Source organism: Balaenoptera musculus, chromosome 7, assembly GCF_009873245.2.
Source record: "Balaenoptera musculus isolate JJ_BM4_2016_0621 chromosome 7, mBalMus1.pri.v3, whole genome shotgun sequence".
Classification (NCBI taxonomy): domain Eukaryota; kingdom Metazoa; phylum Chordata; class Mammalia; order Artiodactyla; family Balaenopteridae; genus Balaenoptera; species Balaenoptera musculus.
The window spans coordinates 77,161,006-77,184,071 of NC_045791.1; the positions used below are offsets into that span (position 1 = coordinate 77,161,006).

The 23,066-nt window shown below is 36.8% G+C and overlaps 1 protein-coding gene across 4 annotated transcripts in view; it reads right to left on the bottom strand.

The window, feature by feature from the left end:
- SATB2 (SATB homeobox 2) overlaps positions 1-23,066 on the bottom strand; it is a 190,286-nt gene that overhangs the window by 63,452 nt on the left and 103,768 nt on the right. For all 4 annotated transcript variants that reach the window (XM_036858940.1, XM_036858943.1, XM_036858942.1 and 1 more), the window contains one exon: positions 14,282-14,754. In XM_036858940.1, the coding sequence (XP_036714835.1) occupies positions 14,282-14,754 (473 nt within the window). The remainder of the gene's footprint in view (positions 1-14,281; positions 14,755-23,066) is intronic.

Consider the following 23,066-nt stretch of genomic DNA (forward strand, 5'->3'; position numbering starts at 1 on the left):
GGCACAACAATGACAATTTGATTTTTATTATTAAAAATGATGTGTTAAATCCTCAAAGAAAATGCTGTTATTGCATTAGTTTAATAAAAACCTCTCTTTTACTATAATATTTCTTTATTAGAAAAGACAGCCTATGCATATAGCACTTTTGTACCATGGGGGTAGATAGAATTGAGCATCTAAAGGGAATTAATGTACTCTGCAAATATAAATGCATATACAAAAGTAACATTTGCAGACAAATGTTGTTGCTGTAGAGATGTATTCTGTAATGCACTAAAAGACTATGTATATATCTGTATATGTATATACACTGCAGTTGGCAATACTTTCTCCCTCCTTTGAAGGGAGATGGCACTAGTTCTATTTCACATTTATGACACTTATCATCTTTACATTGTGTAACTATAAAACCTCTTTCTCCCATCATATAGTAAACTCCTTGGGAGGAGAATCTGTACATTTTGTGCTTAGTGGTTAGTTGGGGATATACAGGAATACAGGGCCCTAAGAAAGCATCAAATGCATATTTCTCATTTTTCTGGAAGTGGGAGTCCCATCTTTGCTAAACAGTCAGCAGCAGGCCCTGATGGACCACATATTAAAAGCCTAACTCACAATAACTCAAGATCTTCCCATACAACCTATTGACAACGATAAGATAATAAATACTGAAATTTTGTGCCATGCAAACTCCACTTTAGAACAAATATTCCATGCACCCCAAACCTACAATTTATTAAATGAAAAACACTTCCCTCACAGACAGGTTTCTTTCTAGTATATATAATAAAACTTCGCTTGTGCCATCTGACACATCAGAATACTGTAAGCATGCAAAGCAAAGTTAGTAGGTGCAACAGAACATTCTTGAAACCAAAGCAGTCTGTGCTTTCTTAACTGCAATCCCCTTGTCCAAGCCACACTTCAGCATGTACCATGGAGGAACTTAGCCAAAACCAGATTCCTGGCAACTTTACTACTTTTTACCTACCTAATCTATACAACGATAGATGCAATTAAATAAACAGTCCTATGTAATTTTCTTCCTTCCCTTCTTATCTCTAGGAAGTCTTACGTACTGGAATGGGGGATGGTGCACAATCTAAGTCAAAATTTTCTAAACACATTAGCACCAAAAAGCAAAAGCAAATACAGAACTGAACAGGTTCCTTTTGGAAACATTTACCAGTGGTGTTCTCAGCTCTGGGCACATACATGGTTTCTACTAACACCTCAAGTACCTGGCACCATGACTATTGAATTCACAAAGTGCTGGGCCCTGGTTATTCCTAGTTTCCATGAGTAGTCTGTGAAACAACTGTTGGCAAACTTCCAAAAAATTTACTAGCTTTGGCTACTTTGTCAAAACATTGGCAAAAATAGTACTTTCAAAAACAAAACAAAACAAAAACATACATTTATTGCATATTTATATCTCAAATGTATCAAATGCATTCAGATATAAGAAGAAAAGCAGTCTATTAACATATGAGTTGACTCCGTCCTGAAATAATTATAAAACATTATTTTTTCTTGCTGAACATTTTCTGCCTTAGCTTCAATCACCTCCAGTGTCAAAAGCACCTGTTCTTACACAGTACATGCAACATATTACAGTACTTATCATACCACAATGGGATTACTGGTTTAAAAGTCTGTTTATTCCTCGTACCTCCTTGAAGGAGGGACTGTGTCTTTCTGCTCTATGATAACAGAAATGATTGAGAAAAAAGGGGATATGAGTATGAGTTCTGAAGTTAGAATTGCCGGGCTCAAAACTGGGCTTCAACTGGACAAGGATTAATTAATCTCCCTATGGCACAGTTTCCTCATCTGTAAAATTGAGATAATAATTGCACTTCCCTCATAGGATTCCCTAGAGAGCTTATAACTGTACCCTGTATGTGTTAAATGTTCAATAACCGTTAGCCCTCATTATAACCCTAGCATAGTCTCTGAATGCTTAATAAATATTTGTTAAATGAATGGATAAATAAAGACAGAACTAACATCAAAGTACATTTCTTATTTTAAATTTGCAACTTCAAATATTCAAGGCCCTCCACTTATATTTTGCTAGATGTCTTCCCATACAGAACACAGAAAATATTAAAAAAAAATTTTTAGGAAGTATAATAATTAAAATTATTTGGGATAGAGGAGAATGTAAAACAAGATTTAATAAATTATCTAAAGCAAAATGACCATATGGACATTCAGGACAGCACTAAACTAAGATATTCATTTATACTTCAAGGAAGTAAAACCACTTTCCTTCCTTAAGTAACTTTTAAAATCAGCCTTAATCTGCATCATTGTTGAAGCATGGGTCACAATTATTAGTGGATGATAAAATTAATTTAGCATATCATAACTAGTTTTTTATAACAAAATGCAATTAAATAGATTAGAAATTACCACAGTGCTTCATACACGTATTGTTTCATGAAGGCTTTTTTTTTCTTTCATGAATAAATATACAGACAGATAAAGATACAGTTGGAAATGAGATAGAACTCAAAACAGACATACATACATATGTGAACAAATGTGTGAGTGTGTGTATGTGTACTAGCTCATGATGTAAAAATTACTTCTTACTGGGTGTTGCAGTCAGAGATATTTGAAAGTAAATACTGTTGTCTACAGGAATAATTTTAGGCACAAAACTTGCAGATAGAATTTAAACAACCTTGTAATTTCCAATGACTTCAAAGTGATTCAGTTATATTTTTCTCACAGAATTTCTGGCCTTTAAACTTAATTCACTTTATTTGAACAAACATGCACTTAACCCCAGGCCAAATGGTCATCATTTCAATCAATGGCCAAAAAAGGAACCATTTATGTATTTTCTAGTTACTTTGAATAAGCAAAGGTGAAAAGCATATAAATAATGGAATCTAAAGCTAGTGTTTCCTTATATTTCTTCTATAAAAATTCTACTTTAATTATAAACATCACCCAGGACTTGGAGAAACTAGTTAAATAATAAAACTAGGCTTTCCCACTAAAAGTGCAGGTCTCTACTGAGACACACTCACTAGAAGTGAAATACCTTATTTAGGACAGAGACCCCCTCATCTGTGTGAAATGAGTCAATCACTCCTTGTTAGAGAATAGTGACAAAAACTTATAAAACCATCATCAAAAGGCAGTCTTTTTGAGTAAAGTAGAAAAACCTGAATTTTCTATAATAGTTCAGCAACTAATTTTTAAGGACTTTGCACACTGATCAGGGATGAAAGGAATAGATAGAAGAGTGTGCTGTCATATTTCTTTCCTCTGATTCTTCGGTACAAGTTTTGTGAAGGACGGGGAAAAAGGAGTCTTCATATTTTCTTTTACATAAAATGCTCTATTTCAATTAGATTTAGGAATGGGAATAGGGGTGGCATACGTCTGACAGCTACTGAATCAACATTCTCTTTACCCAAAGCACAAACAGAACCAGCATCTCCCCCACGCTTTTTGGCTGAAATTGCCTAAAAAGTGCTAATTAATGATAGTCTTTATATGTAAGGAGGACTAAATTGAGACCACTATCTAGAGGGCCATCCTTAAGTCACTGAATAACTCTGAGACACTGCTATCCTAGGAGATATTAATATTATTACAATCTTTAAATCTATGAATTCAAGCCAGTGATTCTGAAATGAAAGAGTACCTATTTTATGAAGCTTGCAGGGCCATCTTTTCCTACTTTATTAATTTAATGCTGAAATCAAAAGAGGGTATGTTATTTGCTTCAAAACCCAATAACATGTTCATGCCTGATCTGCAGCATTTCATATTTACAGCCCATCTTTCAGCTGGAGGACTTCCTTTTTCTCACAGGTTTCCTTGTCATTTTATAACCAGCTTACTGGACCATGGAGTCAGGACCCCTGGATTTACATTGTATTCTATTCCTGTATGACTTGCTGAGTGCCTATATCTCTACTGGATATTGAGAAGTAATGACTTGAGACCAGAGGTCAGCTGAGAAAGAATTCTAAATATCTTGGAGGTCAAGTTTTCTACAAATATAAACCATACATGTAATTAAATCATGCCTACCTTTGGCTAACAATATGTATAGATCAAACACAAAGTTAGAAGAGAAGATCCCCCCAACCCCAAAAAAACTAACTGGTAACACACTAAAAGCTCAGACTTCCAAATATTTTGGTTGCTAAAATTTTCATTTTGTTGCTACACATCTCTTCCTAACTGTGCCACTTCGAAATATGTTTAGTAAGTCCTTAGACATTTTTAACCTTAATAATACGGGTGGGCAAATACTATAAACACAGTGCCAATAAAGCATAAAAGCAAAGTCCATGTCATTTCACACAAAGACATTTACATTTCTAGCTGTTGACCTTACTGCCAATTTTCCTGATACATAATTCAATTTAATTTTCCAATCTGTTGAAAACATTCTCTGGTTGCTGAGTGACTTCATGAGCTGTATTTATGACCCTGGCCTTAAGTTTTTTCAAATGATGTGGCTTTGATAGGTAAACAGCAGATTTTTTACAAAGTCTCATAAAAAATAAAAAGTAGGCAAATAAGGACAGGTCAACCAAATGAGTTCCCAAAGGATTTAAAAAATCCTCTTCTCTATCAGGTAAAACCAAGATGAACAGCTTTCTCAAAAAAGGTCTTTGACAAAAGGTTGTAAATTGTGTAACTTTGTGACTTTTTCATCAAACTAAAGAAGGAGCAAGACACCAAATTAGAGGCCTTTCTGTTGCAGAAGAATAACACATTTTGCAAAACACACAAGAGCTTCTACTGAAAACATGTTTCTAAGAATTGGCTCAGGAAAGCTACCTGAGACACAAAATGAACCCGAACTTTCTGAGTTATGGCATAATCTGCTAGAGGAAAAAGAAAAATAACTACACTGTGTAAATAACGAATGTGGCAAAAGTCTCGTTTTCAAACAATACAAACCTCTTAATGCCAATTCTTTGTGTATGGATATTCCCTGAACCCCACCTTCAAGGTAAGGGGATAGTGGTGCAGACAGGGGCAGAGAATCATACCTCATTTCCCTTTGCTGGCATTCTAATGCTCCCATTCACACGTGGCAGGGCATTCGTTCCGACGGATTTAGCCTAGTTTCGATCAAAGCTTCCTCTACTTCATTTAACAGATTTGCTCAGATGGAAGGTCTCAGAGGAGAAATAATGTTAGTAAATGGGGGATTTCTGAACATATGAATATGTAGGTCATTGGATTTTTAAATAAATTAGAGAATAGTTTATCTATTAAGGAAGATTTACTGTACATATTTCATGAAACCATTCTTATTATAGGTCAGTGGACATCCCCTAACCATTCCTGGGCAATATTAAGCCTTGTAAAATAGTCACAAACCTTTCCATATAGTCATAAGCCCCTGATTGATTTTTTTTAAGTCCATAAAGTGACAGGGGCAAAAGAATGCTTTAGGTTAGGATTCATAATTAAACTGTCAAAATGCAAAGATGTAAACACAGTAAATAGCCAAGCAACTTATTTCAGGTCCATAGGACTGACAAGTGAAAGTGTGCCAACACTGAAATAAATTTGGGATAGAAGCAAGGAAAAATGAATATGCAAAAAAATAAAACCTGACAGAGCACTGGTCTTATTACTTCTTGAAATTATCAGCCTAACAGACCCATTTGCATCATTGACAGAGCACTGGCGATGCGGCAGGGCTGAGAAGCAAAGTTACTCTGAAACACACATAAATCACACAATTCATCTTTGAGACTCAGTAAGGATGGCTTTAAGTCAAGTTTGAAAGATCTCATAGGGCCACATATTCAATGTCTGTTTCTGTCTTATTCCTTCTCTCTCTCTCCCCCATCCCTCTAACCAACCCCCCCCCACATTCAATATCCACAAGTAAATCTGGCTAATATCAATATCAGCCCACTGAATTCAGGGGACTCAGTTTAAAATAACAATAATGATAATATTTTCAAGAGAAAGTAGTACAGTAAAAAATTCTATACAATTCTATATTATTTCCTTAACAACATCTTGCTCATGATTTATGAACAATACTGATAATATTTTCAAAACAAAGTAGTACAATAAAAACCTCTATACTATTCCCATAATAACATCTTGCCTTAGATTTGTGAAGGTAGTAGGTATAAAACTGAAGATAAGTTTTATTCAAACTACTATCCCATGGCATAACCAAATGCCAATTAGATTAGCAATGACCTTGATCTATAATCTGGGATAAAAAGCACATCCTGAGATAAAGATTCCTGTGCAAGTGATTTATTCAGGAAGTGCTTCTGAGGGAAACTGGTGAAGGAGTGGGAGAAGCAGGTCAGAAAAGGGAGGAGATCCAAACAAAGTCCCAGCCTCAGCCCGATCCTGCAAAGAGCTCTGGAGGAGAAGTCACACTTCAGTGCTGTCCCTGCTATGGAGGCAAGGAGCTGGGTTTTCACCCTCCTGCACCTATCAGACATTGGTTAAGCATTTCCAGCTCTCTGAAGAACCTAGGGGCAGGACAGGAATAAAGACACAGATGTAGAGAATGGCCTTGAGGACATGGGAAGGGGAAAGGGTAAGCTGGGACGAAGTGAGAGAGTGGCATGGACTTATATATACTACCAAATGTAAAATAGATAACTAGTGGGAAGCAGCCGCATAGCACAGGGAGATCAGCTCGGTGCTTTGTGACCACCTAGAGGGATGGGATAGGGAGGGTGGGAGGGAAACGCAAGAGGGAGGAGATATGGCGACATATGTATGTGTATAGCTGATTCACTCTGTTATACAGCAGAAACTAACACAACATTGTAAAGAAATTATACTCCAATAAAGATGTTAAATATATATATATATATGGAAATTGAAAGAAAAAAAGATAATACAGGATACAAGAATATCTGAGACTCATGAAACAACCTGATAAAATTGATTAAATCCAGTTTATTCTGAAAAAAAAAAAAAAGACACATGCAACCCAATGTTCATTGCAGCACTATTTACAATAGTCAGGTCATGGAAGCAACCTAAATGCCCATGGACAGACAAATGGATAACGAAGATGTGGTACAGCAATCAGAGAAGAAAAAGAAATAAAAGGAATCCAAATCGGAAAAGAAGAAGTAAAGCTGTCACTGTTTGCAGATGACATGATACTATACATAGAGAACCCTAAGGATGCTACCAGAAAACTACTAGAGCTAATCAATAAATTTGGTAAAGTAGCAGGATACAAAATTAATGCACAGAAATCTCTTGCATTCCTATACACTAATGATGAAAAATCTGAAAGTGAAATTAAGAAAGCACTGCCATTTACCATTGCAACAAAAAGAATAAAATATCTAGGAATAAACCTACCTAAGGAGACAAAAGACCTGTATGCAGAAAATTATAAGACACTGATGAAAGAAATTAAAGATGATACAAATAGATGGAGAGATATACCATGTTCTTGGATTGGAAGAATCAACATTGTGAAAATGACTATACTACCCAAAGCAATCTACAGATTCAATGCAATCCCTATCAAACTACCAATGACATTTTTCACAGAACTAGAACAAAAAATTTCACAATGTGTATGGAAACACAAAAGACCCCGAATAGCCAAAGCAATCTTGAGAAAGAAAAACGGAGCTGGAGGAATCAGGCTCCCAGACTTCAGACTATACTACAAAGCTACAGTAATCAAGACAGGATGGTACTGGCACAAAAACAGAAATATAGATCAATGGAACAGGATAGAAAGCCCAGAGATAAACCCACGCACATATGGTCACCTTATCTTTGATAAAGGAGGCAAGAATATACAGTGGAGAAAAGACAGCCTCTTCAGTAAGTGGTGCTGGGAAAAGTGGATAGCTACACGTAAAAGAATGAAATTAGAACACTCCCTAACACCATACACAAATATAAACTCAAAATGGATTAAAGACCTAAATGTAAGACCAGACACCATCAAACTCTTAGAGGAAAACATAGGCAGAACACTCTGCCTATGTTTTAATAGACATAAATCACATCAAGATCCTTTTTGACCCACCTCCTAGAGAAATGGAAATAAAAACAAAAATACACAAATGGGACCTAATGAAACTTAAAGCTTTTGCACAGCAAAGGAAACCATAAATAAGATGAAAAGACAACCCTCAGAATGGGAGAAAATATTTGCAAATGAAGCAACTGACAAAGGATTAATCTCCAAAATTTACAAGCAGCTCATGCAGCTCCATATCAAAAAAAAAACAACCCAATCCAAAAATGGGCAGCAGACCTAAATAGACATTTCTCCAAAGAAGATATACAGATTGCCAACAAACACATGAAAGGATGCTCAACATCATTAATCATTAGAGAAATGCAAATCAAAACTACAATGCGATATCATCTCACACCGGTCAGAATGGCCATCATCAAAAAATCTACAAACAATAAATGCTGGAGAGGGTGTGGAGAAAAGGGAACCCTCCTGCACTGTTGGTGGGAATGTAAATTGACACAGCCACTATGGAGAACAGTATGGAGGTTCCGTAAAAAACTAAAACTAGAACTACCATACGACCCAGCAATCCCACTACTGGGCATATACCCTGAGAAAACCATAATTCAAAAAGAGTCATGTACCACAATGTTCACTGCAGCTCTATTTACAATAGCCAGGACATGGAAGCAACCTAAGTGTCCATCAACAGATGAATGTATAAAGAAGATGTGGCACATATATACAATGGAATATTACTCAGCCATAAAAAGGAACAAAATGGGGTCATTTGTAGAGTCTCTAGGATGGACCTAGAGACTGTCATACAGAGTGAAGTAGTCAGAAAGAGAAAAACAAGTACTGTATATTAACATATATATGTGGAATCTAGAAAAATGGCACAAATGATCCGGTTTGCAAGGCAGAAATAGAGACGCAGATGTAGAGAACAAACGTATGGACACCGAGGGGGGAAAGCAGTGGGGGGGGGGGGATGAATTGGGTGATTGGGATTGACATGTATACACTAATATGTATAAAATAGATAACTAATAAGAACCTGCTGTATAAAAAATTAAATTAAATTAAATTTTTAAAAAAGAAAAAAAAAGAAGTAAATCATGGGGTGGGACAGTGGGGGGTGGTGCTGGGGGAGGCGTGAAGCATGGAAAAAAGGGCAGGCTTGTTATCTGCCTCAGCCTCCTCTGGTGTATCACATTACTTTGTGACCACAGGTAACAGAAATGCTTAGAAATGTGTCATAGGATTGCCTGAATATTAATGATCAGGTCAGAAAACACCACGTTTATCTTACTCTTCTCATAGGGTCCCATTTGCCATAAAAGTCTTTAGAGACATGAAAAGTAGGGCTAACCTTTTCTTTCAAAAGTCTAGCAAAGAAGTAAGCGATGGTGCTCCGAGTATATTTTATATAAGGTCATAAGGACAAAAATAGGCTTCTACTATGCTGATGGCTCAGATAGGATGTGATGCTCTGCTACTTCCTGCATCTAGAATTACATTAGTCTCATGTCCAAGCTGAAGATTCGACATCTTGGCATTACATGATCTCAAACGTGCTGTTTCCCTTGCCCAGAACATGTGACTTAATTTATGTTCTTAGTTTGGACAGTATTAAGAAACCAATAGAGAAATGTAAAAAATAATAATAAATAATAAAATCAGATTGGCAAAAGGTTGTCTATCTCTGACTCTGGCAGAAGTCATGACCTTGCCATGAAGTATGGGTAGGGGATCATTTTATCAAACAAATATATTTTATGTTTTTAAAAGACACACTGATTAAAATTAAAATGTATTAAAAAGCAAGTTCTTGGAAATATAGCTCCATTCCCTTAATTACGTTACTTTACAACACCAAATGATATAGTGGCAATGGATCAGACACACGAAGTACTTAATCATTTTTCTTTGAAGAACTGTTATTTTCAAATGCTATTTATTATGAATCTGAGCTTTTCATCTGGAAGTCTTAAACATGAAAAACTAGACTATTTTTTTTTTTACAATTCTAGATTCATTTATGAATGTTGTGCATGTGATTTTTTTTCTACACACACGCACACACACACACACACACACACACACACACAGAGGAACTAATTGCTAGATTTGTTCTTAGCCTAATCATCAAGAACAAATCCAGGAGCAAAACTATAGGGTGACAAATCAAATTGCTTTTTATTGAATTTGATAATAAATGAGTAATAGTTATCATGAACTATTTCTGAAAAATATTCAGTAAGCTGAGGATATGCTACATATCAGTAAAACAACTGAGTACAAGACTAATATTGGCCTTAGGTGTTCATCTAAAATCTGATTTTGTTTGCTTTAAGAAAAAAATGTTGAGATTCTTTTCTATCCAAAGATTAACAAGTTGTTTATGTTATTATCCATAAAGTTAATTATTTGTTTATTATAGCTGACAAATCATTTTACCACTCATGTGATAAAAAAAAAAAGCCTACCATTTGGAAAATCCACAGTTGGTTTCATGGGGCATAGTACACCATATTTTCCATTTAACAATGCTGCTGGTGAAACCTAGCTGTCCAACCTTGCTGTTAGTGACTACAGTATATACAGCAGAAACAATCTGTCTGTTGACCTCCAGCTTAAGTTCAAACTATGTCATTCTGTCAATACCATCTACCTTGATTAGGTTGGGCTTTATACACAACAGGTTATGATCCCAGAGGGATGAAAAGCTTTCCCAAATTAAAAGCAGAAATTTAAAAGGAAATACTCATACATTCCTATGCAGTTTCCATTTGATATCCTCAAGGCTCGCCCATGAACTCAAGGTCATGTTGATTGAATGTGAATGTTTCTTTCTGGGTGTAGCCATCTTACAAATTTAATGGCAGGAGGAAAATAATAAAATGCGTTCCATGCTTCAATTAGACCTTTTATAACTTGGCACTTGAAAGATGGCAATGCCAAAGAAAAATCATTAATCCCAAAAAATAGACAAAAGGAGTTGTGCAGGAGAAGACAGACCTCCAGGAGTCTAGGGCCTTGGCAGAGCATTTCCTCACACCAACATGGCCCGCCTTTTGTCTAGCCTCATCGTGAGTCTTCTTGTCTCATGCTTCATGCTATTTGGATTAAATGTATACTGTATTTGATTCTAAAATCCAAAGCAATACGACCATGCTCTCAATTTTATCCTTATCCAAAGGAGCGGTATAAATAACCAGCAATAAAATGTTGGCTAGCCTTGAAATGCCTATTCGTGAACATGAATGATAGATGAAAGAATGCACACTCGCACACACACACACACACACACACACACACACACACACACAGAGAACTGCAAGATACAGACTAAAAGGCACAACCTTCTACTTTGTGTTTTATAATAGTATGCAACAGACTTGCCCAAAAGGATCAGAGTTCTTCATAACCCCAGTTCAGATAACTGTGGACACACAAATGCAGCCCCAGTACTTTGAGTCACAAGAGAATAGCGGTGGAGTGATGTTTGGAACATGTGCAGCCCTCTGTGAACCTCCAAACTCATTTTCAAATGATGTATTGACTCTGTCAATAATAGAATGTATAAGTTAGCTAGGAGTCATGGAGCAAGAGATTTCACCCCTCTTGGTCTCCTGCCACACCTAAGCTGTCAGCACCAAACCTCAAACAATCCCACTGCGTTTCTTCCCTGCTCCTACTCCTGCAGTTCCAGCGTGGCTGAAGACTGTTACCAAACCACAGTGGTTGGTTCCATCACTAGTTCATGCTGTTTGACTTCAGCTGAGGCCCCAAACTACCTCACAAATTCTTCTATCTCAAATTGACTCCCTCTCACATTCAAACTGTCAACCCATTTCTGGTCTCCCTTTCAACACCAAATTTTGGAAAGAGTAATTTGCAGCCACTGCTTCTGTATCCTCAAGAGTTAATCACTCCTGAACTCCTAAATTCTCTCTCCTGCCTTCACCACTCTAATGAAATTATACTCTGAAGTTTGCCAAAGATCTCTCGCAACCAATCGCCAAATCTCATGGCACGGTTTCAAGCTTCCCCTTCCCAGACTTCTTAGTTTTCCAGACACGGACCAGTCTCCTTCTGGAAACTCTTTACCCAGGTCCTCTCTACTTTTATCAGCATCTCCCTTTTCTTCCACCTCCACCTGCCCCCACCTCTCTGGGCATTTCTCTGTCTCTTTTTCTGGTGTTAGTAGTGCTGGTGGCCTCTCCCCTCCATCCCCCGTCTCTTTAAATCCCAGGCTCTGTGAATAAACTTCTAATCTCTTTCTCTAACCCTGACAACTCTTCTTAGCACTAAACTGTTATTTTCAATGACTGCTGCACATCTTCACTTAAGAAGTCTGCTAGCACTTCAAAGTCAAAATAGCCCAATCCAAAATAATCACTTTAACCTTACTGGAACCATCTCTTTCAACGCCCTCCTTGATTCTCTAAATAATTTCACTTTATTCTCAGTCACCAGGCTCAAACCTTGGTGTTATCTCCACTCCAGGCAGTTGCACTGTCAACTTTACTCTCACAATGCTTTTTGACTGTACCGTCTACTCCATCGCCGTCAGTCTTGTTCAAAACTTCTACACGTTTCAGCTGGACACTTAAGGCGGCTTCCTAAATGATATTCCTAACCCTCTTGCTATCATTAAGGGGAAGAAAGTCTTCCTAAGATACAATTCTGATCACTGGATCATAGCATATTCCTACGTAAAACCTTCAGGGTTTCCAGTGCTTATTAAATAGAGTTCAAAGTTCTTAGCACGGCCTCAAGACCTTTTCAGATCTGTTCCCTCCACCTTTAGTTTTATTATCTAGCGTTGCTATCAACTACCAACTAATCCCGCCTTTTTCTGAATCAACACTTCTTGTGAATTTTTTTAGCCTAAAATACCCTTCTTCTCCATGTTTTCCTGTTAAATTTTATTTATCCTTCAAGGTCTAACTGCCCAGCAACCTCATACTCAAATCAGTTGTTCACATATGTGCTCACCCACGATCTTTTTCATCTTTGCATCTGCACAGAGCTTGGCTTCCTGCCTTGCATTTAGTAGGGTGGCTAATTAAACCCACCATCCTCTTAAAGACTTACCATACTCACTCTACTGGCAGCTAATGACTCCTCATGAACACCCCCTGCAATCACTGCTCACATTATCCTGCATTATTCACCTTACTTCATATTTTACTCTAATTATCTGCGTATATTTTTTTTTTCACTACCAGGTTGTTAGCTCCTTAAGATTATGCACTTTTACTTTTTCGTTACTCATACAGTTGGTCCTCTGTATCTGCGGATGTGAAATCCACAGATATGAAGGACCAACTGTACTGCACCATTTTATATAAGGGACTTGAGCACCTGTGGAGTTTGGTGTTCGTGGGGGGTTCCTGGAACCAATCCCTTGCAGATATCAGAGGGACAACAGTATAAGAGCTAGATTACTAGTTCGCAAAGTGTGACCCAGACCAGCAGTATCAGCATCACCTGGGACCTTGTTAGACATGCAAACTTCTGGGTCCCACCCTAGACCTGGTGAATCAGAAACTCTGGGAAGAGGCCCAGCAATCTGTGTTTTAACTGCCTTAAAACAGTGTGATTCTGATGCACACTCACGTTTAGCACTGGTGGGAAAGAACTTCTTAATTATAAGCAGCCCTCAATAAAATAAGACATAAATAAATAAACTGTTTACCGTCTTATCATTTAATATTACTTTGGCACATAATTCCCTCAAAACATTAAAAATCTGAGTAATTTACCCATTTTTACTTTATCAATATCTTAAATCTAACTTGTACATTTTGAAGGGTTTATTAAAAAATTATAGAAATGATGACATATAGTGATATTCTCTTTATAAAGTTCAAAGACAAGGTAAATAATAGATTGTTTGGGCATGAATAGTTCTAGAACTAGTTTTTTTAAAAAACAAGGAATGATAACCACAAAATTCAAGATCAGGGTTACGTCCGGGGAAAAGCAAATGAAAAAAAGGGAGGAGAGGAGGAGCACATAAAGAGACCCAAGTCATTGGTAACATTTCAGGTCCTGAGCTGGGTGGTGGGTTCACAGACATCCATTACATTACTGAAACTGATTAATTAATTACGGCCAAGTATGGATCAATGGTGATAGTATTTCATGAACCGAGGATTATTAATTACTCTAATTCTACATGCTCTGAGACCCATAAAAAAAGTTTTAAAGAGATAAGAAAGAACTAATACTTGCCACAATCTGTCCTTAGTATTATTCTGAATCACCAATTGTGATGTTCATTGCTAACGGTACCTGTGTGCGATTGAATGCCACTCTTGCAAAGACAGCTTGGGACACACTGGCCCTCTTCAGCTCATCTCTGACTTGCTGGTAGATATCTGGAGATACTTCCACAGAAGAGTTGGTTGGCTCTGGCTTAACTGCTCTGGGAATGGGTGGATGGTTCAGGAACTGCTGGTTGATGGCTTGAGGGTGCTGGTGAGCCAGGAGCCGGCTAACGGCAATCTGTTGGTTTATCAGATGGGCCATGGCGATTTGTTGCCTGACAAGTTGTGGACTGAGCTGGGGAGAAAGAAGACCAGGGCTCATGATGGGCTGTAACGCGGGCACTTGGTTTCGGATTGGAGTACTGTGGTGGATTTGGCTATGAGAAGACTGTTCGTTGGCTTTCCCCAGGGATGCCAGCTGGTTCATATTTGGTAAATGCATTGGACGCTGGCCCAGAACACAATAGTCTGAAAGGTTTTCTCGTTCCACTCTTTCCACTGTTAAAAGATAAAAATGATACTACATCATTATCAACATTGGCATAATTTGTTTCTGATACATGTAGTATTAAATTATATTTTTGGTATATTAATGACGTAGACTTTTTTCATACAAAGCTGGAAGCCCCGGAGTAAAAGTGAGTTATCCTTTCCTGGAAAATGTTACAATAATAGATTTTTCCATAGGTTATGATATGAAAGTAAAAATATTTGCCACTTCAATCTTCTTTAATTCCTAAAACTAGGCATTTTATTAAATAGCCAAGCCAGAAACCACTAACCATTACAAATTCTAAATCCTCTGATATTCCCAAGCCGTATCATCTCCCTCTGTGATAAAAACACCAGCTGTTTTCATCTTCTGTAGTTTGTGGTTAATGGTGTAGTTCATGGTTATCAGGAAATGACAAGGACAACGTCTCCTGTCAAAGTAACTGCTACCTCCTAATAAAAATCTCACATAAATACTATTATCCAGCTATGGAAACATTTATACAAAATGTCTGTCACATAGTATATCCTTTCATCTCCTCACTTGCTATCTTTTTTATAGGAATATTTCTTTAAGAAATGGATATTTTAATGATGGTGATATGCACTAGGATAAGAAAAAAGTCTCACAAAATTAATAACATCGTCTTGATTTGCCATTAAATAAAATTCTCCCTTTCTCCAGGTTATCTATCTTTTATGTTTTGTTGAACTTTAGTAAAGATTTAAGGAATAACCTTGAAAGGGAGAAAAAAAGAAAGTATCATATATGTTCATACATGAGGCAGATTCTTTTCTTCCCTCAGGAATATTCCTCAGGAAAGAGTCACATCAGAGTCAAATCCTTACCTAAAACTCTGTATTACATTATTATGTAAAGCAAAGGTTTGTTTGGGGAAAACACATTAGGCTGAAACAATCTCTATCCTTACTAGCTTTAAATGCTTATAGATGTAATCTAACAAAATCTGTTTTTTAAAGCAAAAATTCCTCACAGATTTAGTAAATTTTTCCTACAATTGAAAGTGTTTGATATGATAATGCAAAAGCGTATTAATATAACATTAAAGAACATTGGAGTGGTTACATGCTGGAGAGCAGAAAACTATTCACCTATAAGACAAATTTTTAAAATAACTGCCCCCCTTATACACAAATAGTGCTTGTAAATTGGTATATGGTTTACAGTGACAGAATCATATTTGATCAAAAAAGTACTGTGTCTCAAAAAATTTAGGAAATTATGTGTGCTGGAAAACTAGTTGCGATGACGTAAAGTGATGACAAAGTCACTAGAACCAAATCACATGCAAAAAATTTGAATAAAATCAACCAATGAACTATAAAGGCAAGGAAAGTGATATTTCTAAATTAATATTTTATGTAATATGTGATTTTCAAATACATATGTGGAAGTAAATTAATACATTAACAACATGTAAATAGATATCTGATCATTTTATCGATATTTCTAAAGGTTTTATATATTTAAAACTTCTCATTGGGAAAATAGATAAACATCCACATCTTGGGAGCACCTTATATTCAGACATATACAGTATTTCTTCCTGCTTTCTAAAAAAACTGAGTGATTGCTTAACTTTCCTATGAACCCCTAAATAAGTCAAAAGTTTACCTCAAACTTCTTTAAGAGTTCAATTTCCAACCTAATCCTTTCAATGTAATTCATATAGTTTGTAGTCACCTTTCCTTCATAAGGTTCAAGGTGAACAAATTATTTTAATCTTATTCTCTAAAGGCAAACATTTTTCAGTCATTGTATTAATTAAACCTTAAGGTATACAGTCTGGAAAACCAAACCAAGCAAATGGTCAAGAGCCTTTAAACAAGGTAATCTAACACAGTTTTCATAGAACAGAAGTTACTATTGTAAGTTCCTTATTGAAAGAAGTAAAGAGACCACGGACTGCTTCCAGAGTAAAGTCATACTTTATAGGCAGAAATATTTGCCCTCAGGTAGACATTTGATTCGCTTTTGTTTGTTTGTTTGCTTTTTAATTCAGCCAAGATAAAGGTAAATTCAAGTAGCAAATTATGTTTTCGGGTACTTAAGAAGCAGACGGTTTATCCATTTCTTTTTCTACTTAAAGAGCATAGAAACACCCTCTTAATGCATACATTCTTTGATCAAAAGCCAATTTTCCAAAATGTCAGTATTTTCATCTTTCAATGACTTAATTACATTTGAGTTACTTTCTTAAGATACATCTAAATCCCATCATTAATAAAAAAACAAATGTCAGAGCTCCATGAAACCTCTATGAAATTGGTGCAATAAGAATCAGAATAATGTCAGTCCACAGTCCTTTAAGATTATACATAATAATTCTCCTTTTTCTTATGAGTTCCCAGAGCATCATAGTCTCATATAGTTAAGAACAGTAACTATGGAAGCATCCTTAGAGACATGTGGTAACACCATGTAGTACTAACTGATTAGTAAGCCGTAATGAAGGCATTGCAAATGCAAATGCCTACACATGCAGGTAGAGCACAACAGCCAGAGAAGCCAGCCGCAGAGATACTAGGGGGAGAGAGAGAAACCCTGCCCACTCCAAACAAGGCAGCCACTAACTTGATTCAGCCAGTTGTCTTTCTCATATTGTCATTTCTTTGGATTTTTTTTCAAAAAAATGAAAAATCTGGATTTTTACATGATAGCTCCTAAATTTAGGTATTGGCAAATAATTCTATTTTCAAAACACAATAAAAGCCAAACAAAACATTTCTGAAAACTAGATCCTGCCCATCCATGGGCTACCAGTGTCAAAATTTTGCCTACGAGACTAAAGACACCCCCTATGCTGTTAAAGAAAAAAATATTCAACAACACTTGTTGAAGATGTTAAGGCAGACCTTATCCAGGACCATCGCAATGGGTATAGGGACCACAGCGATGGGATTTTACAGTGGGGAGAGAGATTGGGCCCAACTCCAAATACAGCATGGGCAAGTGGGAATTTATAGCCAAGGAGCAGGGTGGAGGTCAGGGGATGGAAAATTACTAAAAGGAAACATCAGGAGTAAGTGGGATTCTGGCTAAACCAACCTAACAGGATTCTTTGCTAAAGACAGGCCAGGCTGATCAGACATCACCTGGGGGATGGTGGAGGATGAGGAACCCGATGAGAATGAGATACCGAGGGTGATCAGATACAAGGCTGGGGGGTTCTGGTTAAACTGACTTAGCAGGGTTCTTGTAAAACTGGATTTTACAAGGAAGTGCACAGATGGACCTAGGAGAAGGTTCAGGAGCCTGTCTAAAGTTTGGTCAAGCAAAGAATCTTTGTCAATGTTCTCCAGTCCCTGACAGCTCTATCAATAAAAGCCAAGTTCTTTACTTCCAAGAATAAAGAAAAAAAAAAAACTGATCATCCCAACTTTAAGGATGCCTAAAAATCAAATGCTCACCAACAGGCTGCATCTCTCCTGACCAAGGCGGTTCATGGTTTCAGGAACGGTTTGCACAGATTTTGCCAAATCTGAAAAACTTTTTATTTTTTTTCTGCTGCCACTCTTATACAGATAATATCAGAATATATTTTAACCTCTTATGTCACAGCAGATGAAATACAAACGCTTAAAAAAAAAGTCAGAGGAGCATCACAATGTACCAGACTCAATCTGAAAACTGAGCCTGGGCCTTCAGTATTTCTTTTCCCTTTTCTTTCTGGCCTTCCTTCCTTCCCTCCCTCCCTCCTTCCCCCTCTCTTCCTCCCTTTTTCTTTCTTTCTTTTTAAATTATTTGAAAGTAACCACAATGACTGAAATGTAGACCTAACAGCAGTGCCTGATTTTGTGTTTTGCTTTTTCATTCTGATAGAAAACATCATGTTAAGTCTATCTTAAACTAAACCAAGACCAAAGGTAACTCCCTGGCTCTGAGGGCCCATCTTATCTCTGCAATACTCAGCCATGGATCAGAAATCCTTAAAAACATGAAGGATAAAAGGCAGCAGTGCCTCTCGTGACGAATGCAATGTTCACATTCACAACAGAAAATATTCTCAATAAAGCCAAAATGCTTACTTATTAAAGAGACATTAAAAACACAACTGCTTCCAGGACTTTACATCAGAGCTGCAATTTAATTCACAGTGAATTTGATTCTACGGTTGCCAAAGTCCTAAAGGTAATGTGTGGAGTGGGAAGTGCCTGGGAAGGAATGATTACCCCAGCTTCAAGTACAAGTCCCCAAACAGAGTGTGGCTTGAGGCTGTTGAGGCAAGTGGGGCTGAAATATTTCTACATCGGGTAGCTGAGCAGCTCTCTGTAGCTATTTTTTTTTTTTTTTTTTTTTTTTTTATTTATTTATTTATTTATTTATTTATTTATTTTTAGCTGTTGGGTCTTCGTTTCTGTGCGAGGGCTTTCTCTAGTTGTGGCAAGCGGGGGCCACTCTTCATCGCGGTGCGCGGGCCTCTCACTATCGTGGCCTCTCTTGTTGCGGAGCACAGGCTCCAGACGCGCAGGCTCAGTAATTGCGGCTCACGGGCCTAGCCGCTCCGCGGCATGTGGGATCTTCCCAGACCAGGGCTCGAACCCGTGTCCCCTGCATTGGCAGGCAGATTCTCAACCACTGCGCCACCAGGGAAGCCCTCTGTAGCTATTTTAACCTCTGAAGGAGGGTCCCAGTCCTGGGGCCTTGCCGGTGGATAATTCAGATCTGGAGTCTGCTCAGGTTTCTGAGAAACTCCCAGCTCCAGTAGGACCTTGCCAATTCCTTTGAGCTTTCTGTGATTGAGTGAAAATTGCAAAGACTGGGAAACAATTATGTAACCACCCTCTGAGCTTCTGGGGTTCTATATAACTCCAAAGTAGGAGAGGCCTTTGCAGCCCTGTATTGGAATCCCATGGGCTTCTGAAGCCTTCCCAAACTCAGAGAGTTGATGTTCTAACCAAGAGCACCCTACGAACATTAGCTATTCAATGTCCAAGACCGCTGGCTATGGCAGGTTGTTCACAGGCAAGAAAGTGACACTCCTCCCCAGGGATTTATCCACAGTACAATGAAAAGATATTTGGTTCAAAAATCTGATTTTATTTCATGCAATTTTAAGTACATTTTGAAGTCAAGTACTTATTTTAATAATCACAAATCCCTGATATATACATATGTATTTTAGGTGGTTGCAAGAACATTCTAAATACTCAAAAAAATGTATGTCTATATATAAATCTTGTCTTATATTCCTCTCTGGCACTTAATTTTTATTATAATTTCTTTACTGCAATTTTGGGTAAATATGTTTTCAGCTGTTGGGAAAGATGTATGGTATAATAGTTAAAAGCAGAGATTTCTAAGCCAAACTGCCAGGGTTTAAATCTCAGCTCTACCATTTGGTAGATGTGTGACCTCGGGTAGCTTACTTAACTTCCCTGTGCCTTAGTTTCCTTGTATATTTAATGTGGGTTAAAACTTATGCCTACCATGAAGGATTACTGTGTGATTAAATGAGAATATATATCAACACTTAGAACAGTATCTGTCACTATGCAGTTTACCATTACTATTACATTCACCTTGCCTGTGTGTGTCTGTGTCTGTGTCTGTGTGTGTACTGGCATAGATGGATGGACGTAAATTGTACATTTCAGTTTTGCGCTAGGTCAGAGATATTCAAAATATAGTCCCTTGAACCATCAACATCCATATTACCTGGAAGACTCTTAGAAATACAAATTCAGGATCTCTTAGAGTTCTTATGTACACCAAATTTCCAATGATTCTTATGTACACTAAAGTTTGAGAATCAATGTCTGTATCATTTTTGCTTTTACTTACTGTCTTTTGAGATTATACAAAATACAGCTGCCAGGTGATTTTTATGCATGCTAAAGTTTGAGAATCACTGTTCTATATTGTCTTTGCTTTTATGTTGTTGTTGTCTTTTGAGATTATACCAGACATTTATAACTGTCATATTCCATTTTTTTGTCATTTCCATTCCATTTGTCATATTCAATCTGACTGAACATTCACTATCCTATAAATGTATCTAAACATTTTAAATTTTCTTCTCTATGATATATTTTTAGTTTTGTTGATGATTAGTTTAGTTTTTGTTATACTGAAGAAGCATTGACTGGACCTGATACTAGAAAACTGCATTCAAATCTACATTCTAACTCTTACTAGCTGTGGGGTCTCTTTGAGCAAACTGGAGATTCTCTGGATCTCAGTTTTGCCATAGGGAAAATATTATTATCTTAGAATTGTAAGAGTAAATTTTAGATGATCAGTGTCTATGTGAAAGATCTTTATTAAAGTGCTACTATAAATTTCAGAAAATATCTATATAATTATGATTAACAGATTAGGCTTGACATTTCAAAATTTCCTGATTAGGACATTCTGACCAATGTCTGCTGTTTCCCAAAGGTCATCTAAAGAATTGCAACCTTTCCTTTGGTTTAAGTAACTATGCCATGTTACATCATGTTACTTTTTAAACAAATCCCTACAATTTAGAAGAATTCGTTGTCAATTTAGAATCACATGCTTCATGGCATATGCAGGAATATGTTGGATTCAGCTTCTCCAAATGAGGCTTAATAGTTCATATCCTGACCTTCAAATTAGGAGACAGCAGAATCGATGGGAAATAAAATGACAATCTCACAACTCTTGAAATTAAATTTACAGGAATGCTACATAAACATGGCTTTAAGTTTCAAAATTTATTATAAATAAAAAATGGAAAGAAAACTTAAGGAATAAAACATGCTTTGAATGTATACATGTTACATTTACATTAACCAAAAGAAAGAAGGAAAGTGTCCTACAGTTTTTTGAATTGAAGCATAGTTGATTTACAATATTGTGTTGGTTTCATGTGTATAGCAAAGTGATTCAGTTATACATATATATGTATATATCTTTTTTTTTATTCTTTTCCATTATAGTTTATTACAACAGTATTTTAAAAAAGCAAATGTTTAATGGATTGCTTTTATTTTCCAGGGAATGAGTAGGTATCAAAAAGGTCCTAACTAAAAGAAATACACACACACACACACACACACACACACACACGTTTTTCTTCTTCAGTTTAGTGTTTCTCTGTTAGATTTCATTATTTTTATTACATCTATATTTGCTATAGATGCTATGTAAAGTAATCCCAGTAAAATTTCAATACTCCAAATATACTCCAATGACTTTATGCCCCAAAGTATACTTTCTGAAGAGGATTTATGAGCAAAAGGTAAAGCATCTGATATGTAGAGATGTCTGTCAATCAAAGCAAGATAGCATAGGATAGGTGGAAAGAAGAGCAAACCGGGATTCCTAAACCTGAGTTCTAACTAGCTGGGTGATCTTGGGATTACCTGTAAAATGAGAAAGATTACCTGCAAACTGGTTTTAAAGCAACCTTCCAGCATCTTGATAGCATCTTAAAGAGTGCTGCCGCTAGGATTTTCAAAACAATTCCCTTTCTCAGAATAATTGCTTCTGTTTTTTGACTCTTCGGCAAAAATTCAAGACTTTCCCAAGATATCTCTCTTTGTGAAACTCCCCAATGCAACAGGAATAACAGTAGATTATAGTGGCAATAGCAGGAGTTGTAGTATTGCTCTTGCAAGTTTACCTATCAATACTGCTTAAAAGACTGATAATTTTTTCCAGAACTATGAACCTAGTGTTTCAATGCAAACCTTAACACAATTGCCTTTGAGAACTAAGCCCTGGGGTTTTGTCCATAGTTATAATGAGTGGAAAGAAATGAACTGGGTTAAAGGCTTTGCACTGAGAAATTTCTGGAATTTCTGGCCTATGGATTTTTCCTTAAACCATTAAGATGCTTATGCAAATGTAAACAGATTAGCAAGAATGAGTGCTAATGGATTCCTTAATAAGCGAACACTGCAGTATTGCCCAGAACAAATCCTGGAAACCCTGGATAGAAGAATATAAGCCAAATAAAAAAGGATAGTGCATTTCTCTGTGGCTCCTTCCGCCTCAAAAAGTACTCTGGAAGTGATTCTACAAGGTAAGACATAGGCTGGCCATTTGGCACTCTTGGTGGGAAAGTTGCCAATCAAATCGACAATTTTGAATGGGCACCCAAACCTTGAGCGTAGGGAAAAGATATTCTTGAGCATATCATTGCCTTGGACTTCCAAACCTCCACCCCAAGTTCCCTGCTCCTGTGACACTAAACCCCAACATTGGACCCCAATTTTAAGGATAATGATCCTGTCTAATACCAGAGAAGTCAGGGAACTTGTTCAGGGACAAATAGCAGTCCAAATGTAGACAAATATTTAGGAAAAATTAAAATGATTAGGACTAC